The sequence below is a fragment of the Myxocyprinus asiaticus genome, chromosome 5 (genome assembly GCF_019703515.2).
Source record: "Myxocyprinus asiaticus isolate MX2 ecotype Aquarium Trade chromosome 5, UBuf_Myxa_2, whole genome shotgun sequence".
NCBI classification, from domain to species: domain Eukaryota; kingdom Metazoa; phylum Chordata; class Actinopteri; order Cypriniformes; family Catostomidae; genus Myxocyprinus; species Myxocyprinus asiaticus.
In genome coordinates, this window is record NC_059348.1 from 54,820,812 (window position 1) to 54,842,973 (window position 22,162).

A 22,162-nucleotide genomic window follows, 5' to 3' on the forward strand; every position below is an offset into this window, starting at 1 on the left:
GAGAGACAGACAGAGAGACAGACAGACAGATAGAATGATAGACAGACAGATAGATAGACAGATAGAATGACAGACAGATAGATAGATAGACAGACAGATAGAATGATAGACAGACAGATAGATAGACAGACAGATAGATAGACAGATAGAATGACAGACAGATAGATAGATAGACAGACAGATAGATAGAATGATAGACAGACAGATAGATAGACAGACAGATAGACAGATAGATAGACAGACAGATAGAATGATAGACAGACAGACAGACAGTTAGATAGAATGATAGACAGACAGACAGATAGAGAGACAGACAAATAGGTAGACAGACAGATGGATAGATAGATAGATAGAGAGACAGACAGAGAGACAGATAGAATGACAGACAGACAGACACACAGATAGATAGAATGACAGACAGACAGATAGATAGACAGACAGACAGACAGACAGATAGATAGAATGATAGACAGACAGACAGATAGAGAGACAGACAAATAGATAGACAGACAGATAGAATGATAGACAGACAGACAGATAGAATGACAGACAGACAGATAGACACACAGATAGATAGAATGACAGACAGACAGATAGACAGATAGAATGACAGACAGATAGATAGAATGACAGACATACGGACAGACAGACAGATAGATAGAATGATAGGCAGACAGACAGACAAATAGATAGATAGAATGACAGACAGAGAGACAGACAGACAGATAGATAGACAGACAGACAGAATGACAGACAGACAGATAAATAGAATGATAGACAGACAGACAGAGACAGACAAATAGATAGACAGACAAACAGACAGATAGATAGAGAGAGACAGACAGATAGATAGACAGACAGACAGATAGATAGACAGACAGACAGACAGACAGATAGAATGATAGACAGACAGATAGATAGATAATGTATATAAAAAATAAGTAAAAAAATCTGTAAATAAGATATCACAACACAATAAATGCCGGCATGTTACAAGATTTAAAAGTAAAGTTCTTTATTTGAAGTCACATTTATGGCTTTGGCTGGGAACTCTGGTCTTATTTACTATTTTGATTTACCATTTATTTTATTCACTTATAAGTGTTTTTCACCCAGCAATACTGTTACAGCACATAATTGGTTGCACTGTTTTATGTTACAAATGGTGTATAGTACAAACTCTTTAATGTAAAAAGAGACATTTAAAGCCCTTTCATAATTTCTGAAGCAAAACTATTTGTATGAGCTGTAAACTTGTATAAATTGTCATTTTGAGGTGGGACTACTTTTTTAGGTGGATGGACTTCCAGTTATGGCATTGAACACATTATTTCTGTGGTGCAGAACTTCAACAAAGGCTCAAAGAGTCAAAGTATATTTCTTTCTCGGTTTCTCTCTCTAGTGTGCTCGGTAGTGAGCTGGGTCCTGAGGGTTACGAGCTGCAGGTTTGTGTGAAGGATTACTGTTTCGCTCGCGAGGATCGCACCGTCGGCATGGCCGTTCTGCAGCTGAAGGACTTGGCATCCCGGAGCAGCGCGGCGTGCTGGCTCCCGCTCGGCAAACGCATCCACATGGACGAGACGGGTCTCACCGTGCTGCGAATCCTCTCCCAGCGCAACAACGACGAGGTCGCTAAAGAGTTCGTCAAACTCAAGTCTGACCAGCGCTCGGCGGAGGAAGGCAGAGGAAGCTAAAGCCGCGAGACTTGACGCACAGCACCCGGCCAGATGCACCGTTCAGGGTGTAATGTGATTTCCTTACAGCCTAAAGGGGGCGCTAGAGACACACACACACAGAGCCGATAAAAAAGCAATCAAGTGATTTATGCAGCGCGCCATTTAAGAACTGTCAAACAGCACACAGCTGCAAACAACACAGTCACATAAACATATTGCAATTAATATAAGACGACATGCACACACATACGCAAACATCTGCACATGAACTAAAGCAATCTGATTCAAGCAAATAATGATGTCAGCATACCAATAGAGAAATAATTAAATATGACACTCTCACATACATTTAGTCAACATGAAATGAATTTACCCCGTTTACTTACTTCATACAATTTATCAATGCACATTATTTAAAAGGAAGTGTTAGTCTTCATCATCTTTCATCAAAATGCATTAACTTAACCTCCTCTGAAACATTTTTCCTTTTTAGCCGACGTCACCAAAGCTGCTCGGTACTAATATAGCATTGTTTAGGCTACTGTTGTAGGTAATGAAGCCTTTCTAAAATCTTCCCAATGGTTAAGAGTAATGCCAGTTAACACTGGTACATTTGTACATTTGCAATACATTTGTAAAAGATATCATTCTGGTGTGACACGCCCACTTTTCACCATCCAATCAATTTTTGATGCATAAAAATCAAGTCCCGCCCTACAGTTATTTCTCAAATATTCTGTTCTCTCAGAAATGCATCACATTGCAAAAGTAAAATGGTTTGCGAAAGCCATTTCATGTTGACTTTAATATTCTCTCTCTCACACACACACACACACACTTTATTTTGCACTCTATGGGCCACTTTTAAGATTCACAGAGAGCCCAAAGCTGAAAGCACAAAGCTGTTTTAGTGTGACACCATTTATATGGTCTCTGATTGGTGCATAACACATTCCCCAACCAATCACAGATCATGTTACTGGTTGCAAAGTATGCTAAAAGGACAAATGCTGTGACATCATGCCAGAATTTGCGAAATTACAAGATTCTACTCGAGTTATTCACTTTCTTAGACTCAGAAGTGTGTTGTTTCTATTGCAACACTTAAAACTCTCAAATAAATCAAAGTGCGGTTTTGTTGTTGATACTTTATGGCTACATTCACCTCTGTATATTCTTCTGCAAGTGGTAGCTACCTAACTACCATTAAATGAAGGCGCCGCTGCTATTTTTGCTGTTTTGAAGGCCCGTCCGCACTGATACGTGTTTATTTTAAAACACATTTATTCTGATGTGTTTATGCATCTCATCCACACTAGAACACCATTTTCCTCCATTGAAACTCATAACATTCAGTGTTTCGAACTTGCCGTTACGCGCAATCTTTCGAAAATCGGTAAACTTCTCGGATAGGGTTTTGAGTGTGCTCACAGTAACTGTAACACTGTCAACGTGCCAAAAACTTCTCAGAGAATTTACATCCCTATATTGCTGCTAAAGCACGACGCTAAATTTATTAAAAGCTAAAAAAAATAAATAAATATATTCGCTAGTCGACTTCACTAATAAACTTTCCATCCACAATGGCCACGTCAATTTCGTTTGAAACCTCACTTTAAGTTTCCTAACGTCATCGTTTTCCAAAGTATGCGGTCATGGAGAGCGTTATCGTTTCGGTGGAGTTAGCATTCCGTTCCAGTGTGGATGAGTGGCGTAAACATGGCGAAATAAATGCGCTTTCAAACGAAAACATATTAGTGTGGACGTGGCCAGAAACTCATAACTGTGGAAATTCCGATATGACGTGAACGCAGAAAAACACCTTCAGTTATGATGTTAAATTGATGACACAGTTACTGTTATACGGTTAGCTGCGTTACTGCAATGCTCCCCATGATGGTGTTTTTCACATCGCTAACAGTTTGTGTCTGCAACCGTAAAAGACACTGCAGACTCGCCTTCACAAACACACACCGACAATGCATTGCGGCCTTGAGGTAGTTTGGTTAACCAATACCCCCTTCCAAATCTCTCTCACACCCATGTTGTATAGAATATTAAACTGTAAACACACTCTGGGGCTTGATTCATTTGCGCTCTTTGAAGACATTGCACATTGCCTTTCTGCATGTCATTTTGACTTTAAACGTTGCTTTCATCCACGGGCCGCTCGTGTCACCTTCTGCATGGTGAAGACAAGCCTTACGAACACTGTGATGAAATTTCATGTGCCACTTCAGGTAATATGCAGAACTCTCGCTGTGCATTAAAGTATTATATTTGTTTGTTTGCTTAACTGCACGGTGAATCTTCTCTGCTGGACGTCCAAAAATCGTACAAAAATACTACTGGTGAATTTAGTTGGGAATGAGGGCTTTAGATTTATGTCAGCATTTAATGGTGTCAGAATATGTTGAATTGTCTGATGTTAAAATAAGCGTACCTGTTATGAAGTTGCATGTAAAATCTGAAATGGTTTAACATTCAAAAAATGCACTCTCACTCAGTGCTAACAGTATCCAAACAAAGGCTGGAAACATACTATACGCAAGTACACAAGCGTGATGCATGGCCAACGCAACGTAAGCACGCTGTCCTTCTGTAAACACGTAACGCGTATAGCGCTTTTCACAACACACATTATCTCAAAGCAGCCCTACATGTCTTAAATAACATAAGTAATGTGCATTCTTTTGTTACTGTGGCTTTAACAAACTCAGTGTTCAAGGTGGCAATAGAGTTTCCTTTGAATGTCTGTGCCATTATACAAGATGTGTTATTGTTATTCAGGTAGCTCGCTATTAACATGTTGACAGCTTAACTAACTTTAACCCTTGTGTTGTGTTCATTTAACACATTTTGTGTTCCCGGTCAAAAATGACCGGCCCGCTAAGATTGTTTATAAATCTCTCATATTGCATATATTATCACAAGATATTGCATTAGATCTTTTTGAGTAATTATGACAGGTTTTATACTCCTTTTTTAAACATATTTTAAAATATATATATTTTTTATTGATAGAATGATCCGTTGACCTGAGCTCATACCGGGCCAGTGGGAGGGCACTCCCTGCAGAAAGCAAAAAATAATAACAATAATAATAATAATTCTGTCCCAAATTAATAACCACCCACTTGATCTGAACAAAATTAAATTAAAAGCCTTGAATCTGGACTTTACAATGCATATAGCTGATCCTAGCAATTCTTTAATAATGCTTTTTAATTTCTCATCATTTGCAAATTTATCACAACAATTATATTCAGATTTGGTAAAACCATCAAAAAAGATGAGATGTCCATGTGTTGTATATCGTTAGAAAGGACTCAATTAGTAGAATGCAATGAGCAAATTTGTTTCACTCAGAGATCAAACTGCAGTGAGTATTAGTGTATGAAATTCCCACTGACACACATAAATATAATAAACAGGAGTGTCTTTTTGTCACTTTTCCTTATTACTTCCTGAAACATACATGTAATATAGACAATGACATATAACTTACAGCAGACGATCCCGATTCAAACGAGCCCAAACACAACATAAAAATGATAAGTGATCTTGAAATATTCCTCAAAGAGTGTACATGGAAAGACGATGCACAAGTGGGCTCTCAACACACGATGTGTGTGTGTGTATTTGTATATATGTCTGTGTGTGTGTGTGTGAACATGTCTGAGGAATTTGTGTGGGCAAAAACACATCCAGATATGTGTTCATCTAAAGGATTGTGATGCTCCTGAACACTTATTTTGTATTTACACTGTATTTTGTAGTCTAATCCATTCATTTCCAATAGCCGGTCATTTTTGACCGGGAACACAACAAGTGTAAAACAAAAACAAAAGTAAAGAAAATTTTTCACTTTTTTTTTTGTGTGTGTTTTCAGATACCATATGTGAACAAAATCAAGGAATTATATTACCATTCGATTAAGTAAAAATAACAAATAAAAAAAAATCGTTAAAAAAATGGTTAACTAACATACTCCGCAAGATTCTCATCAAATTGTTGCTCCGAGTCCACTATGAACTAAACCGCTGAAATGCGTTCTTGTGTTGCATTATGAATTGCAATTTGACACATTTCAAAATGCAATGACGCATGAAATCAAGCTTGCATTGCTAGAAGCATTTGTGTTCATCAGTGTTAGTCACGTCAACGAAAAAGATGCATTAATACAAAAAAAAAAAAAAAATCGAATGATTTTAATTTCAAAATACTGTTGACAAAAATAGACTTTTCTTTTCTTCAGCTATAGAGAATGAACAGGTGAACTTGAACTGTTACGCACTAGTCAGAATGCGCAACTGCCGTTGTGAATATGCTGTTTCTGTAAAACACATTGTAACGCAATATACTAAACTGTCTAAAACACAGAACAGTCTGTAAAGTGTGAACAAATTACAACACAGTAAAAAAAAAAAAGCAACTAATACTGTACTTCAATATACTATATTCATTATAAACTCAGGTTCTCATGTTGATAAATCATTTGCTTGATACATGTTTACACTGAATATTTTTCAAAATGTATACATATTTGGTTAAAGTTTGGCACGTTTCGTCATTTTGCACATTACTGTAAACTCAACTGTTATTTTCGTAGACTAAAAATATAAGACATTTAAGTCCAAGTAAAATTGACTAAAATCATGCAAAAGGACAATTTCAGCAGTTACAATGACAAATAAAAAACTGTTTAAAAAAATAACACTGGCGTTTACGTGCTTGCGTACAGTACTGGCATTTGTTTCTGGCCTAACTGAAGAAACTAATAATCCTCGTCTCGATTGAGCTTTTAAATTAAGATATTAATGACTCTTCTGTGTTCATTATAATCTGCTGCTGTCAGAGGACTGTGTTGTGACTCTGTGTATTATTTTAATTGTCTTTAATACCATCTGTTATGTTTATTTAGTGGAAGATGCCTCAAAGAGACAAAATGCCAAAAAGCACCTTCTAACATTCAGGACTACTATTATATCCACATTGTGAGGGCAGTAAAGATTTGTCTTTCACTCGCATCTCTTGCTGTGTAGTTTACTTGTGTGTATTTCTGTGAATCTTTTGCCATCTTACATAATTCTGTCTCGATTCGAGAGCGATACAGTGGATTTAAATGGGGCGACAGCTCACAGAGACATTAAAGGGATAGTTATCTCAAAAATGAAAATTCTGTCATCATTCACTCACCCTCGTGTCAACAGTAACCCGTATGACTTTCTTCTGTGGAACACAAAAGGAGATGACAGAATTTTTGTGGGCACTATCCCTTTAAATAACTGAATGCATTAAAAATAGGTAATAAATGTGCAACCTATATTTTAGATTCTAATCGACAGCAAGTCTCTCATGAGTCTCATGATGTGTTTTTAGAAAGACAGTGAGGATAGCCTTTCAAAATGGCTATTTTAGAACGAAACAACAGTGCAATTTAATTAAATAGAATTTGAAGAAGCTAGCTGTCTGTCCACTTTAAAGAGATTTAAAATGTTTACAGTGCAGATTATTTGTAGTACTTGCATTTTCTTGTTATTGCTGTACATAATGCTGTTTGAGTGCACATGAATTCAGTAGCCTTTGATAGTTCATTTTGTCGTTTACTCACCCTCATGTTGTTCCAGACCTCTGTGCTGTTATTTATTTTGTCAGTGAAGCACAAAAAGGAGGATCTTCATGTAGTTTTTCTCCATACAGTGACATAATAACCAAGCCTGCCGAGCTCCAAAAAGCACCAAAAGACGCTGACTACCACCCCTGGAGTCGGGAATCCAGGTCAGGTCGGGTGTGCTGAGTGACTCCAGCCAGGTCTCCTAAGCAACCAAATTGGCCCGGTTGCTATGGAGGGTAGAGTCACATGGGGTAACCTCCGCGTGGTCGCTATAATGTGTTTCTCGCTCTCAGTGGGGCGCGTGGATGCCATGGAGAATAGCGTGAAGCCTCCACATGCGCTATGTCTTCGCGGTAACGCGCTCAACAAGGCACGTGATAAGATGCATGGATTGACGGTCTCAGACGCGGAGGCAACTGAGATTCGTCCTCCACCACCCGGATTGAGGCGAGTCACTATGCCACCACGAGGACTTAGAGCGCATTGGGAATTGGGCGTTCCAGATTGCGGAGAAAACCTTAAAAATAAATACATTTTTTGTTGTAATCAACATTATGCCACAAATGCTGTCGAGTGAGCTTAACTTGTATTGAACCCGGAATACTCTTTTAAGAGTTTGGGTAAGCGGTTAGACTTAGGAAAAATCATGACAATGTAATTCGCCGGTTTGTTTATTTTTCTGTATAGGAGTACATGACGTAGGTTTTTGTACGAGATCGGTTTGGAAAAATAACAGCAATGGTTTGGAACGACTTAACGGGGAGTAATCAAAATACAGAATTTTAATTTAATTTTGAGTGAACTAATCTAAAGGGCAGCATTTTGGCTCTAATGTTAGTCCTGGAAAACAATTGACTAAATATATATATATATACGCATAGCTCTGGAAAAAATTAAGAGACTACTGCAAAATGATCAGTTTCTCTGGATTTACTATTTATAAGTGTGTGTTTGAGTAAAATGAACATTTTTGTTTTACTCTATAAAGTACTGACAACTTACAACTGACAACAGCACCCCCAGATCATCACCAAATTTCACAGTGGGTGCGAGACACTGTGGCTTTGAAGGCCTCTCCAGGTCTCCGTCTTACCATTAGATGACCAGGTGGAGGATCAGTGATGATCAGGGGGTGCTTTAGCAAGGCTGGAATCGGGCAGATTCATCTTTGAGAAGGACGCATTAATCAAGCCACATACAAGGTTATCCTGGAAGAAAACTTGCTTCCTTCTGCTCTGACAATGTTCCCCAACTCTGAGGATTGGGTTTTCCAGCAGGACAATGCTCCATGCCACACAGACAGGTCAATAAAGGTGTGGATGGAGGAGCACCGGATCAAGACCCTGTCATGGCCAGCCCAATCTCCAGACCTGAATCCCATTGAAAACCTCTGGAATGTGATCAAGAGGAAGATTGATGGCCACAAGACATCAAACAAAGTCGAGATGCTTAAATATATGCAGCAGGAGTGGCATAAAGTCACCCAACAGCAATATGAAAGACTGGTAGAGGGCATGCCAAGACGCGAAAAGCTGAGATTGAAAATCAGGGTTAATCCACCAAATATTGATTTCTGAACTCTAAGTTAAAACATTAGTATTGTGTTGACTAAAAATGAATATGAACTTGTTTTCTTTGCATTATTCGAGCTCTGAAAAAACTGTCTTTTATGTTATTTTGACCAGTTGTCATTTTCTGCAAATAAATGCTCTAAATGACAACATTTTTATTTGGAATTTGGGAGGAATGTTGTCAGTACATTATAGAATAAAACAAAAATGTTCATTTTACTCAAACACATACCTATAAATAGTAAATCCAGAGAAACTGATCATTTTGCAGTGGTCACCAGAGCTGTATATATATATATATATATATATATATGCCAGGATCACACTAGTCTTGATTTATTCTCAAAGAAAACACAGCACAGCTGTTGAATGTTAGTTAGTTAGTTAGCCTTGACAGAGACCACAGAGTGATGACCATGCCATTAATTAAAACAACTTACCCGCTTTCACTCACTTTAACTCATTTACACACACTACACACTTGCACATACACATGCTGAAGCACAAATGGGCATGGACAAAACTCATATGCATGCGGGCACGCCCACAAATGCTGCAGTGGTGCCCACCTGTGAATAGAATCAAGAGCATGATGAAAAATACGTAACTGGTGCCAGCACACGACGACTCTTATGTTCACCTGCCAGTGATTGACACATCTCAATTGATTTCACTCTTCCGTCTCTATTTCACTGTTTATTTTGAAAACAACAGCTTGTGAATATTGTATCTGATAAGAATGTAGTGTGCTCAAGGTGTTCGCATGAGAGGATGTTTTTATACTGGGGATGTTTATAATTTTAATGAGGATGATAGTGGATTACTGCAGCATTTGCTTCCTATTAAAAAAAAAATCATGAACCGAGTCTTGTCATCAATTTTTGTCATTAGAACTCTGCACCACACAAGAGACGTAAGACTCACTAAATGTCTTCATAATAAATCTAAAGAAAGCAGTTTATAAATATAAAAAAATATGAGGCACTTTACTCGAATAGCGTACGAGTTGGGTGTCCCATTTCTTAGCAATAAAGGCGCAAATCCCCTATTCTTCAAATAACTATACTGTATGCTGGATCAAATATAGTCTAATATCAAATTAACCGCATAAAAAGTAGCTAGTTTAACACATTTAACGTCTGTACTACCCCTTTAAAATAGTGATTGTCTCACTTCAGAGGTCTTGACCTTTTTCAGCTGCATCCAAAACTTAAAAACATACACATTGGCAATCTGTTAAAAGTGTTACTCAGTAAATTAATATAAAAATATTGACTGATCAAAAACAGAATATTTAGCTGTACCACATATTCCCCTAAAAATGAAATGGGCATACATTTTGACCACTAATAAGTGACATTATTTGGACTCTTTATACAACATGGCTATCTATAAATTATCCCATTATATTGTATTAATTTACACAAATTGTAACATACTGCATTCATCATCCGTTTAACCATTTCACCAAAGTTATTGTAAGAAAAATGGTAACATGGTAGTATTTGGGGTTCAATACAAGTTAAGCTCTTTTGACAGCATTATGCTGATTACCACAGCAATCGAATGAATTGTTCATTCAAAAAAATAATTTGTGGAGAAAAGATTTGTAGGACATCGACTCAGGAAGACACCAAGACACCTAAAAGAAAATTCACCTAGTAAAATTTTTACCATGCGTTTCAGGGCTTCCATAATCTACAATGGAAGTGAATGGGGCCAATCCATTGGCACTTTTCCACTGCACGTTACGGTTCGACTCTGCTCGCTTTACTTTTCTGAGCTTGATTTTCCACTGCAGTTTAGTGCCGCCTCAACATGGGTGGGATTATAGGCTGATTGTCATAGTTGCGCCGCCCATCCAGCTCTCGTTATATCATCTCCTCGGCTACTAACGAGAGGAACATCTGCAACTTGTTTATTGACCACGGTGTGGTTTTGTGCACAGCCATTTCTTTTTACAATTCGAAAGTCGCGTGAACAAATAACACTGCTATCGCTGTTGCTAACTTTAAAACTAGCAGGTTGATGTCCCGTGTCGCAAATCCAGTGACGCTGGTAGTGACGATTCTCTCTGACCAATCAGTGATCTGCAGGGTTTTGACGTCATATTTAATATCGGCTCGGAAAGCCCACAAAAAGCGAGCAGAGTCGAGCCGTACCGTGCAGTGGAAAAGTCCCACATAAACATTAAAATGCAGCTTTTGAGTGACTCCAGCCAGGTCTCCTAAGCAACCAAATTGGCCCGGTTGCTAGGGCGGGTAGAGTCACATGGGGTAACCTCCTCGTGGTCGTGATTAGTGGTTCTCGCTCTCAATGGGGCTTGTGGTGAGTTGTGCGTGGATCACGGAGAGTAGCATGAGCCTCCACATGCTGTGAGTCTCCGCGGTGTCATGCACAACGAGTCACGTGATAAGATGCGCGGATTGACGGTCTCAGAAGCGGAGGCAACTGAGACTTGTCCTCCACCACCCGGATTGAGGTGAGTAACCGCGCCACCACGAGGACCTACTAAGTAGTGGGAATTGGGCATTCCAAATTGGGAGAAAAGGGGATAAAAAAAATATTATGTATATATACACACGTAAACTATATTCAAACACATCCCAAATTTGCAACATGTAAAACTATTCAATTTAAACTGGCTACAGCTACTTTCATTTAATTAAAAGGTGTCTATCTGTTAAAGTTTTCAGATCCTTTCATTTGTTTAAAGGAAAGCTAATCTTATTCCTTTATGCATATTACTATCCTACATTCCATAAAACATTTTAACTCCGTTGCTTTTGTACAGGAATTAAAAAAAACACTCAGACACATGATTTTATTGTTTTACAGTACAAAAACGAAAAGTAAAAACAAGATTTTATTAAAGAAGCATAAAAAATAAAACTCTTGATACATTTCTTAGAACCGTCAGTCAGCTCAAATTATACGTGTATACAATTGTTCCAGCTCACGGTTAAAAGGTCCATAAACTTTCAAATAAAATAGATTTAAATTTTAAATTTCTTCAATAATTTTTTCTCATTTTGTTATAAATTGCCTATATGTTGTACACAGGTAACAGAAATATGGAAAATAAAGATAAATTTGCTGTAATAAAAGGGTCACATTATAATCTGGGACATTTGTCAAGATAAGCAAATAAATTGTAAAAATAAAATGTGTAAAAAAGTTTTTTTTTCACCGTTTCGTTAGCCAATGCCAGATGGCTGCAAGACATGCAGAGAGTTAACTTACAAATAATGATACATGTTTTAAAAACTACATTAACCTTTTTCAGTTTTGTACTTCTTAAACAAATCCCAATGATTGTTTCAGGATATTTACAATTGACGTTTCTGACGTTTCTTTATTGAAAAACTTTTGGTTCTGCGTACAAAAAGAATTCAAGCGAAAATAGAGTAGAGTTTAGGGTGAAAATGATTCATGGGACAACAGCGTTTGACATCTTCTCCATTCTAAACTGCCTGAGATCTCCTCAGTAAACCCTGTTTTTAACCCTTGGAGGACACAAAGAAACAACCCACTTTCAGGTCTGTAGGGTCAATCTTAAAACTCAGGCCTGCCGTGACCAATTCTTCACTAGTCACATGACCTTCATGCCAAAACACCACAGACACAGAGAACTAAAAATACACTTTCAGCTAGTTTCTTGTACCGTTAAACCAATCACACAAAATCCCTTGGACTGGCTTATAAAACCAGATTCTTAACTTAGTAACTAACATGAGTGCACAATATTCCTGATGCTCCCATAAACTAAACATGGGGACAAAATAGAGGGAAACAGCCAGCTCAGATACAACATGGCCCTCTGTACAAATACTTTTTACGATTATCACTTCGCCGCCACACTGTCTGAAGCATAACCTACGTATTAATGAAAAACCACAAACTAAAATTGGAAGAGGAGTGTGAACACAGCCTGAAACGACACAGCCGTGCAGAATACAATCTTCTCTATAAAGGCTCGGGTATACTTCGTTTTCCCACGCGCCGTTCGATGCGTTTACAATTGCTCTTGACCACGAGCCCATACGGATGCGTTTGATGCGAGCTATTCAGGTTGTAGTTTAAAAAAACAGAAGAGAATAAGCATTTTTGAGCCATGGGTTCCTTCTGGATTTACCTTGGGGTTTTTATGATGCCAGTTTGGGATTTCTGAGTAAAATAAGGTTTATGCTAAACATTACATGAAGATACTTGGATGTTTTTGTCTTAACCCAAATTTGACTTTTAAAGCCACCTGTGTTTTTTTTTGTTTTGTTTTTTTAAGTATGATGCTAACAAGTTGCTAGATAAGGACAACATCGATTTTCCATTTCGCCAGACATGTTTGTAGTCCTTAATTAGCAACTTGTTCATCTTTCACGTTTGAGGGAATCTTCAAGCAATGTTTTTTCACAAAACGTCATTACAATAACCCAAGAAACCCATTGGAAATTCCAAAGGGAACCCATAGGGAATTAGCCTTCCGGGCTCGTCTACTGTTTAAGCACAGTCAATGTCAGGCGCACGCACAGACGATACGCAAAGATGCAGACTGTCCGCATGACTAATAAAAAACTGGATGCACTCAGACAGTCCGTGCGTAGCTGCTGTGTTGATGGCAAAATTTGCATTGCGTAGTGGCACGTAGAAAAACGGAAAGTATACTTTGGCCTTAACAGGGCACCTTTAAAAACAGACAACACGTCGGTAGCGAGCGACACCACCAAGGCACCATTTACAGGTCGCAATTCGAAATTAATTATGACTGGCACTGTTTACGTTTCATATTAAACACGTCAAAAAATTAAGAAAACTGCAGTGGTTTAAATCATATACGAATTATGAGGCTTGCGCAATTTCGCTAAAAAATTTGATGTTACAGATATGTACAAATCATGCAAACCAAATGTAAAACTTTTGAGCTTTTTACCGTCTGAGATGTGTTTTAAGTCCGACGTTTAGGTAGAAAGCTTTTCACTCTAGTAACGCGGAAAAACTGACAGCGCGGAAGCTTTTGACTGTCAACGAAACAATTCCGCTGTCCTCAGACGTGCATCACTAAATAATGTATGGAAGCCCTGGGTGATATAGCTGCCATACGGATTGTGTCGGGACAATACATCCTGTTTCATTAGCGATAACGCGGGATACGACCTGAAGTGTAGTGTGTAACCGGAAGCCCTTTAGAGTGTGAATTCATGGCTTGTCACATAAATTGTCACAGACCTTTCAAAGGGGCTACAAAGATTCGATTCTAATCATCAAAACAACAACCATCACAGGCAGCTTAAGAAAATATTGATACATGATGGTACTAAGTGCGAACGCTGCATTGTATGCAGGATGCATCTGAAACAGCTTAAACTCAGAACGAGAATAATTCTCTTGCAAGGGCCGGAAGACTTTTACTCCAGCTTGGCCCCCAAGAGACCGCGACAGGCCCCTCGGGAATTCAGAAAGAACATTGCAATGTGTCACTGTGCACGAAGCAGGATGGCTCTACAACAGCTGGTTTAAAAACAACTCCATACTCTCAAATCACACACATACACAAATCCAAAACAAAGAGAAACATTCGTGTAATGTTACAAAGAACTATCTTATATTTCAGTGGGGCGTGGCAAACATCCGCCCACACATCCACAACCAATCAGCTAGTCTTACCACAAAAGTCTCTAAGAACAGTAACATTGTAACAGATAAAGTTGTCAATGTGTTTTTAAATACTAGCCACCCTGTTTCAGGAGTGTAGACTGTTGGAATGAACTAACGTGTGACGTTTCGTTCACAGACGTAAACAAATACGATAGTCTGCATTATCATCGGCCACTAAAACATCAATGACGAGGACGCACGTGGCGCCATCTACTACAGTATGAATGCTTTAAGGTTGTGTGGCAAAAGAGAAAACAAGGTAGCAAACAACCTCCTAGCACGGTAATGATATTCATAACATGTACTATTCTATCTATATTAAATTCAACATTAACTATTACGTCGGATGTCAACTCTTAACGTGTATAAATATTAAGTGTTCCATTCTTCATTGAAAATAAAAACAGGGATATATCTGTAATGTTTTGGTCTAAACAAGTGTGCAGGTTTTGCAGTCTTCCATATACGCTCTTGTTGTTGCGGGCGTGCTGCATGTAGTCGACTGCATTTTTTAAATTTTTTTTATTCAATGCAAAACAGCAACACAAGATCTTAAAAAATAATTTAAAAAACAACTGTATTGCCAACCCTCTTAAACAAACAATACACTAGAAAAAAGTGCAGACTTATGCAGCGTCAAAGTCGAAAAATATCTGCAAGTAGAAAAAGTCTCAAGCGGAAAAAACGAAGACCGTTTACGGCCGCATGGAAGCATGAATGGAAAACTAACCGTTAAATACGGCAGAACGAATGTGAACACTGAAGACACTGGTTTTCTTTGCTCCTCAGTTTCACGAAAAAACAACAAGTACTTGAGTCGATAATTTAGTCATTTTCATAGTAATTATTATTATTATTGTCAATAAATCAGAATAGTGTCATATCTAATAATTACGGTCAATCCTATGAAGGCAGTCTTTAATTGTGAGGAAGTTTATTGGGGGTTTGCGTTCGTCCGGGTATTAAGAGAAGATTCGAATGCACTGCGTCACGGGGGTGTGGCACACGGGACACTCAGCCTCTTGCGACTGGCATATCTGCCCCGCGCAATCCATGCAGAAGAGATTGTGCCCGCACGGGACCAGAGCGGCTGTTACCTCGCTCTCACAGCACACGTAACAGTCCCTACAACTTCCGGGCACCATGACAGCCAGACCACCCGCTTTTAGGCGACCAAGCATGGTGGATGCCATGCCCACGCCGCTGCCACCTCCCTCGGAATCAGTGGGCGATCCGCCGGGCAATGAAGATGCTGAGCAAGAGGAGTAACCGGTGGAGCTTCCCCCGCTACTGCTGCTACCACCCGAAAATGATCCACCACCCGTTTGTAGCCAGGAGAGTGTACTAAGGGGGTCGCTCTGTGCTCTGCGGGCGAGCGGGTGATCCAGACTGGAGGGGTCGGCGGGCAGGGTGGGCGACAGGCGCGGGGTAATGGCTCCTCCACTAAGCCCGCTACTGTTGCGACGAACTGGCTGTTGCTGCTTACCGCCGTTGACGAACGGTGCCCAGATATTGGCAGCGCTGAACTCGAAGCCCAGGTCTTCCGACGCAGCTGGCAGTACAGGAGTGGAATCACCGGCGAATGAGAAGCTACCGCCAGCGCTGCTTGTACTGAACGGGCTCGTGGGACTCCCGCCATCCGTGGCTCGCCGCGTCACCGTAAACGAGTCAGAGTTCAGAGCGCTGTTGGAGTAGGACGTGGACGACATCTTGCGTTTGGAAACGTGAAGGGGTGGTGGAGGGGGAGGTGGTGGAGGAGGCGGGGCAGAGTGACTGGCACGTGACCACAGCGTACCGCCGAGCCCCAGCGAACCGAGACCCTCCAAACTCACGTCAGTACCGTTGCTGTGGAAGTCGTTGTCTCCTTGCAGGTCCACAAACGCACCTGTGCGGAGCGTGATGTGCATTTCAATTTCTTCTCGTGCTCGGTCAACGTTCTCTGGCATTCCAGTCACCTCGAACACAGGGTCTTTCTCGCGGCTGGGCGTGACGATATACGTGTGTGTCTGCTGTTGGATGCGTTTGATCGTGGCGCCTTTGGGTCCCACCACCAGACCGACAACTCTGTAGGGCACACGCACCTGGATGGTGGTTTGTCCCGGGAGGTTCGGAGGTCCAGGGAGAGATCCGCCCGACCCGGGCCCGCTGTTGCCGCCCGCTTTACAGCGTGACGCTCGTATCATGGAGAAGTGTTCCGCTGCAGAAATTATTTCTCGCTTAGCCATTTCGACGTCTTCGCGCCGACCCGTCACGATAAACACAGGATCTTCTCCTCTCACTGGCGTCTTGATGTAAGTGTTTGTTTTTGCACGCAAAGCTTTGATCTTGCAACCTGCGAACATCAAAACAGAGAAACGAGTGTCACTCAAATGAAGAGTAAATACCAACAATAAAAATTCATGCATTTATTGTAATGAGTACAGCTTCATCAAATCCTTACATTATCATTATTATTATATTTTCACAACATATTAATTGAGAGAGTACATGGAATTTGTGTACTTTCAAATTTAACCAGTTACAGAATCTAATATATACGTTTTCTATATGTTAACTGCAGAATCATATAAAATTAACTAGTGAGGGCAAAAAAAGATTAGAAACTATGAAAGAAATAAATTGTGGCCAGTTGCACATTACATTTTTAATTTCAAATCCTGAAGTTAATTTAAAAAAGACATTAATTGACTAACCATGTGCGGAGCATATTATGTAAATGATGCAACTTGTTTAAAATTCATACTTTTTTTTAAATGTCCTGTATGTGGTGTTATATGTGTGGTGCATTCTGCATATTATAGTGTTTTTGTTTGGTTGTTATTGCACTCTAATGTGCTCAAATGGGTCCCTTGAGTCTATCTGCGCATGACCAAACTATGCAAGAATTATAGTAAATAAAAGTGATACCAAAGTAACAGATACAACATGAAATGTATGGAGGCTAATTAGTCATGTTACATAATGCATCACTTGTAATATCTTCACGTAGAACACTTAAGAGGACATTCATCCAGTAACTGGTCCGTACATTGACAAACAAGTCCAAAACATTTATGCGAATTATTTTATTAATCAAATGTTTTCATTGTTAACATGTTAGCTGGCACAAAACAGGCGCACTGTTCCTTTAAATCCGAACCGACGGCTTACTGCAAGCAGCCAATGGCGTGCGAGCTCTGTGATGTCATAGTGGGAGGCTGAAAGCATGGCATTTCAAACAAAGAGAACAATGTAACCAGACCAAAACCCGCGCCGCTCATATAAATCATGTTTATAGAACATTAACAGACATAATAATATACCATATTAAATTGATTCATCAAATATCTGCATTACACACCCCGCGAGCCACACGACACCGCATTACCGTAGTGTGCATACTCGGCCCTGTATACTTGCATATAACCTTACATGACCCTAAGCATTCATATTGCGTTAATAAATCATAATAAACCTTTTTGTTAAACTAAACGCAATCAGAGATCAATAATCAACAGACAAGTACGTGATTCGCAGATGGGCGCGTGAGGGTCGATATGAGTCTCTTTTGTCTGGGACAGAGCGCGAGACAGGTCCAGACTCCAACAATCTGCAGCTTTGTCTGCCCCCCCCCACCATCTACCCCTCCTCCACTGAGTAACAACAATCTATCCAAGCAATAACACGCACCAGACCCTCCATTTGTTACGTTAGTAGTGTTTCCAAAGACAAAAATCGTCAAGACATCCATGCAAAAACAAACCAACAGCACACTAAGTGCAACCACGCACACACTTCTACTCCTAATGCATTGCATTCACTATTTATGATCTCTAGGAACATTTGAGTAAATATTCAAATTAGGTTTTCATGCAACTAACCACTTTACTAATACTAGTAAAGTGATTATTTGGAATTGTTCAAATGTGTTGCATTTATTGTTTTTGATGTCTAGGAACATAATGCATGGGTTTTAGTAAACAATACAGTCAAATTACCTTGTCTGCCCACAATTTCCGCCACATGCTCTGACGTTGGCACGGGAACGCACTCGGTCATGTTGACACTCCTCTTGCGGAGCACGGAGCTTTGTTCCACGAGAATGGAGTGCGGGACGGCCATGTGGTATCCGCCGCCTCCTGTGCCGTAGTACTCCGGAGAGGGCGAGCAGGAGCTGGGCGACTCCCGTGACCCGTTCGGATGAATCTGCAGGTCGACATAACCACCACCTCCGTTCAAGTTCTCACTGCCCGATGATGTTCCGTCCAAACAGTCGACTTTATCCAGCGCCATGAGTGACAGCTGATCCAGGGCGAAGCGCAGCGCCTCCTGGTGCTCCTCGTCCCGGGATTCCAACTCTGAGTCCCGGGCGAGCGGCAGGGTGACCCCGCTGGACTGGCCGGTGCTGCTCACAACCATATCGTGATCCATGATGTCAGGGTGGAACAGGGGGCTAGGCATAGCAATGCCCGTGTGTGTGCATTAGACAACACAACAACCACGCTTTCTGGAAGGAATAAAGATATGTTAAATCATTTATCACATGAGAAGTCATGCAAACCATTAAAACAACTTGAGCACACACTACTATGAAGCACTTGAGTGTGACTGTTCTTTAGCCAAAACATCATAAAGCATTTAGATACAAATGGACACATATACTACTTCAAAAATACCGAGTATTTACTACTATCCTGTTTGAGACCCTAATTAGTGCGCCTCATGTCTTCGGTCCCTATTGTCTTTATTGTCTAAGCCTGTTACAGTATCATAACGCTGTTACATTTCATGACAATGGCTCATTATGACGTAGACTGAACAGCAACATTGTGGCAAACAGCGCTGGAATGTTAAATTTGTAAAACTGTGAGTTTGGAGGGAAATATCGGAGTTTAAATTGGAAGTGTTGTTAGCCGCGCTGCTAACCGGAGATGATCAGTCACATTGTCGTCTTTGTTTGGGGATCTCAGCCTTGCAGCACGCGGACAATCGCGCGCGTTATAAAAACAAAAACGGATAAAAATTAAAGTCGCGTGGACATGCGTTCAAAAGCACCGGCGGATGCCTCACCTTATTTCCTCGCCCGCTGCTTTTATCTCGCGTTTTCTGGCTGATGGCGAGGATGGCTAACCGCTAGCGGAGCTGCTAATTGTTGGGGGGCGTTGAGAAAAGACTCGTACTTCAAAAGCATTTGCGGTAAAAAAAATCAAACGCCACTGTGCGCTGAAATCACACGTCCCGCCTCTGCGTTGCTCACGCTCTGCTCATGTTTTTCTGGACGTTTCCACGCGTGGAACACTGGAGAGTAATAACGCGCTACTGACTCTCGCTCCTCCGGTCCGCCGTCTTTGTCTGTGTGTCTGTGTGTGCAGACGCACGCCACGCGCTCTCTCTCGCGCACACGGCGCTGACGTCACCCGTCGCACAACAATGGGTTCAAAGGGCACGCGACACAAACGCGCTCTACGCTTCTGGGGCGAATGTTTTTTTTTTCCCGAATAAAAGAGGTTCTCTGTTGAATTAAATGTGTAATATGCTATTTAATAAATAGAATAGAATTAAACCTGACATAACTGGGTGATATGATGGTTTTTTCATCTATGAAAAATCTTCGGGGATACTTTTGTAGGCTTTCAGTCAATACCAGATCATGTTGACAATGTAATTATGTGATCAAACATGGCTGAATATCAATATCCAATGGCTTACATATTTTGTGTCTTAAAGGAATAGTTCACTTCACCCCAAAATGTACTTACCCTCATGCCACCCCAGACGTATAAAAACTAGAATCCAAAGAGAACATTCCTAGAACATTAGGAATTGGTAACCAAAAAGTAGCCAAACGTCAACCATACGCTAACATTAGGGGCATTTCTGTGTTTGCTGGGTGGTTCTAAAAAATAGAACCTAAAAAGAACGTTCCTAAAATGTTAGGAATTGGTAACCAAAAAGTAACCAAACGTCAACCATACGCTAACGTTAGGAGAACGTTCTGTGTTTGCTGGGTGGTTCTAAAATATAGAACCTAAAAAGAACATTCCTAAAATGTTAGGAATTGGTTCCAAAAAAGTAACCATACGGCAACCATATGCTAACATTAGGGAAACGTTCTGTGTTTGCTGGGTGGTTCTAAAATATAGAACCTAAAAAGAACATTCCTAAAATGTTAGGAATTGGTTCCAAAAAAGTAACCATACGGCAACCATATGCTAACATTAGGGAAACGTTCTGTGTTTGCTGGGTGGTTCTAAAAAATAGAACCTAAAAAGAAAGTTCCTAAAATGTTAGGAATTGGTTCCCAAAAAGTAACCATACAGCAACCATATGCTAACGTTAGGAAAATGTTCTGTGTTTGCTGGGAGGTTATAAAAAATAAAACCTAAAAAAACATTCCTAAATGTTAGGAATAGCTTCCCAAAAAGTAACCAAACGTCAACCATATGCTAACATTAGGGGAACGTTTAGTGTTTGCTGGGTGGTTCTAATAAACAGAACCTAAATAGAATGTTCCAAGAACATTAGGTATAGCTTCCCAAAAAGTAACCATATGCTAATGTTAGGGAAACGTTCTGTGTTTGCTGGGTGGTTATAAAACAAATTTGAACCTAAAAAGAACGTTTCTAAAATATTAGGAATTGGTTCCCAAAAAGTCACCATACAGCAACCATATGCTAACGTTAGGGAAACGTTCTGTGTTTGCTGGGTGGTTATAAAAAGTAGAACCTAAATAGAAAGTTCCTAGAATGTTTGGAATAGCTTCCCAAAAAGTAACCATACGCTAACGTTAGGGGAACGTTCCGTGTTTGCTGGGTGGTTATAAAAAAATTTGAACCTAAAAAGAAAGTTCCTAAAATGTTAGGATTTGGTTCCCAAAAAGTGACTATACAGCAACCAAATGCTAACGTTAGGGAGACGTTCTGTGTTTGCTGGGTGGTTCTAAAATATAGAACCTAAAAAGAACATTCCTAAATGTTAGGAATAGCTTCCCAAAACGTAACCAAACGTCAACCATATGCTAACATTAGGGAACATTCCGTGTTTTCTGGGTGGTTATAAAAAATAGAACCTAAAAAAAACATTCCTAAAATGTTAGGAATTGGTTCCCAAAAAGTAACCATACAGCAACCATATGCTAACGTTAGGAAAATGTTCTGTGTTTGCTGGGTGGTTATAAAAAATAAAACCTAAAAAAACATTCCTAAATGTTAGGAATAGCTTCCCAAAATGTAACCAAACGTCAACCATATGCTAACGTTAGGGGAACGTTTAGTGTTTGCTGGGTGGTTCTAAAAAATAGAACCTAAATAGAATGTTCCAAGATTGTTAGGAATAGCTTCCCAAAAAGTAACCATATGCTAACGTCAGGGGAACGTTCTGTGTTTGCTGGGTGGTTCTAAAAAAAATTTGAACCTAAAAAGAAAGTTCCTAAAATGTTAGGAATTGGTTCCCAAAAAGTCACCATACAGCAACCACAGGCTATCGTTAGGGAAACGTTCCGTTTTTTTCTGGGTGGTTATACAAAAATAGAACCTAAAGAGAATGTTCCAAGAACCTTAGGAATTTGTTCCCAAAAAGTAACCTAACGGCAACCATATGCTAACGTTAGCTGTGTGGTTATAAAAATATAGAACATAAACAGAACATTCCCAAGGTGTATTATTATT

General features: G+C 39.9%; 2 protein-coding genes across 2 annotated transcripts in view; one reads left to right on the forward strand and one right to left on the reverse strand.

Moving 5' to 3' along the window:
- Positions 1–9,039, forward strand: part of LOC127441231 (protein unc-13 homolog A-like) — an 82,708-nt gene extending 73,669 nt beyond the window's left edge. Inside the window, exon 42 of the mRNA XM_051698403.1 lies at positions 1,403–9,039. Within this exon, the coding sequence (XP_051554363.1) occupies positions 1,403–1,694 (292 nt within the window). The 3' untranslated portion in view covers positions 1,695–9,039. The remainder of the gene's footprint in view (positions 1–1,402) is intronic.
- A 2,647-nt stretch (positions 9,040–11,686) lies between these two features.
- LOC127441333 (RNA-binding protein MEX3B-like) lies at positions 11,687–19,878 on the reverse strand. Its single transcript, XM_051698633.1, has 3 exons — positions 19,566–19,878; positions 18,494–19,002; positions 11,687–16,848 (listed from the first exon to the last, which is right to left on the reverse strand). The coding sequence occupies exons 2-3, from the start codon at positions 18,954–18,956 to the stop codon at positions 15,479–15,481; spliced, it is 1,833 nt and encodes a 610-aa protein (XP_051554593.1). The 5' UTR covers positions 18,957–19,002; positions 19,566–19,878; the 3' UTR covers positions 11,687–15,478.
- Between the last annotated feature and the right edge of the window lie 2,284 nt (positions 19,879–22,162).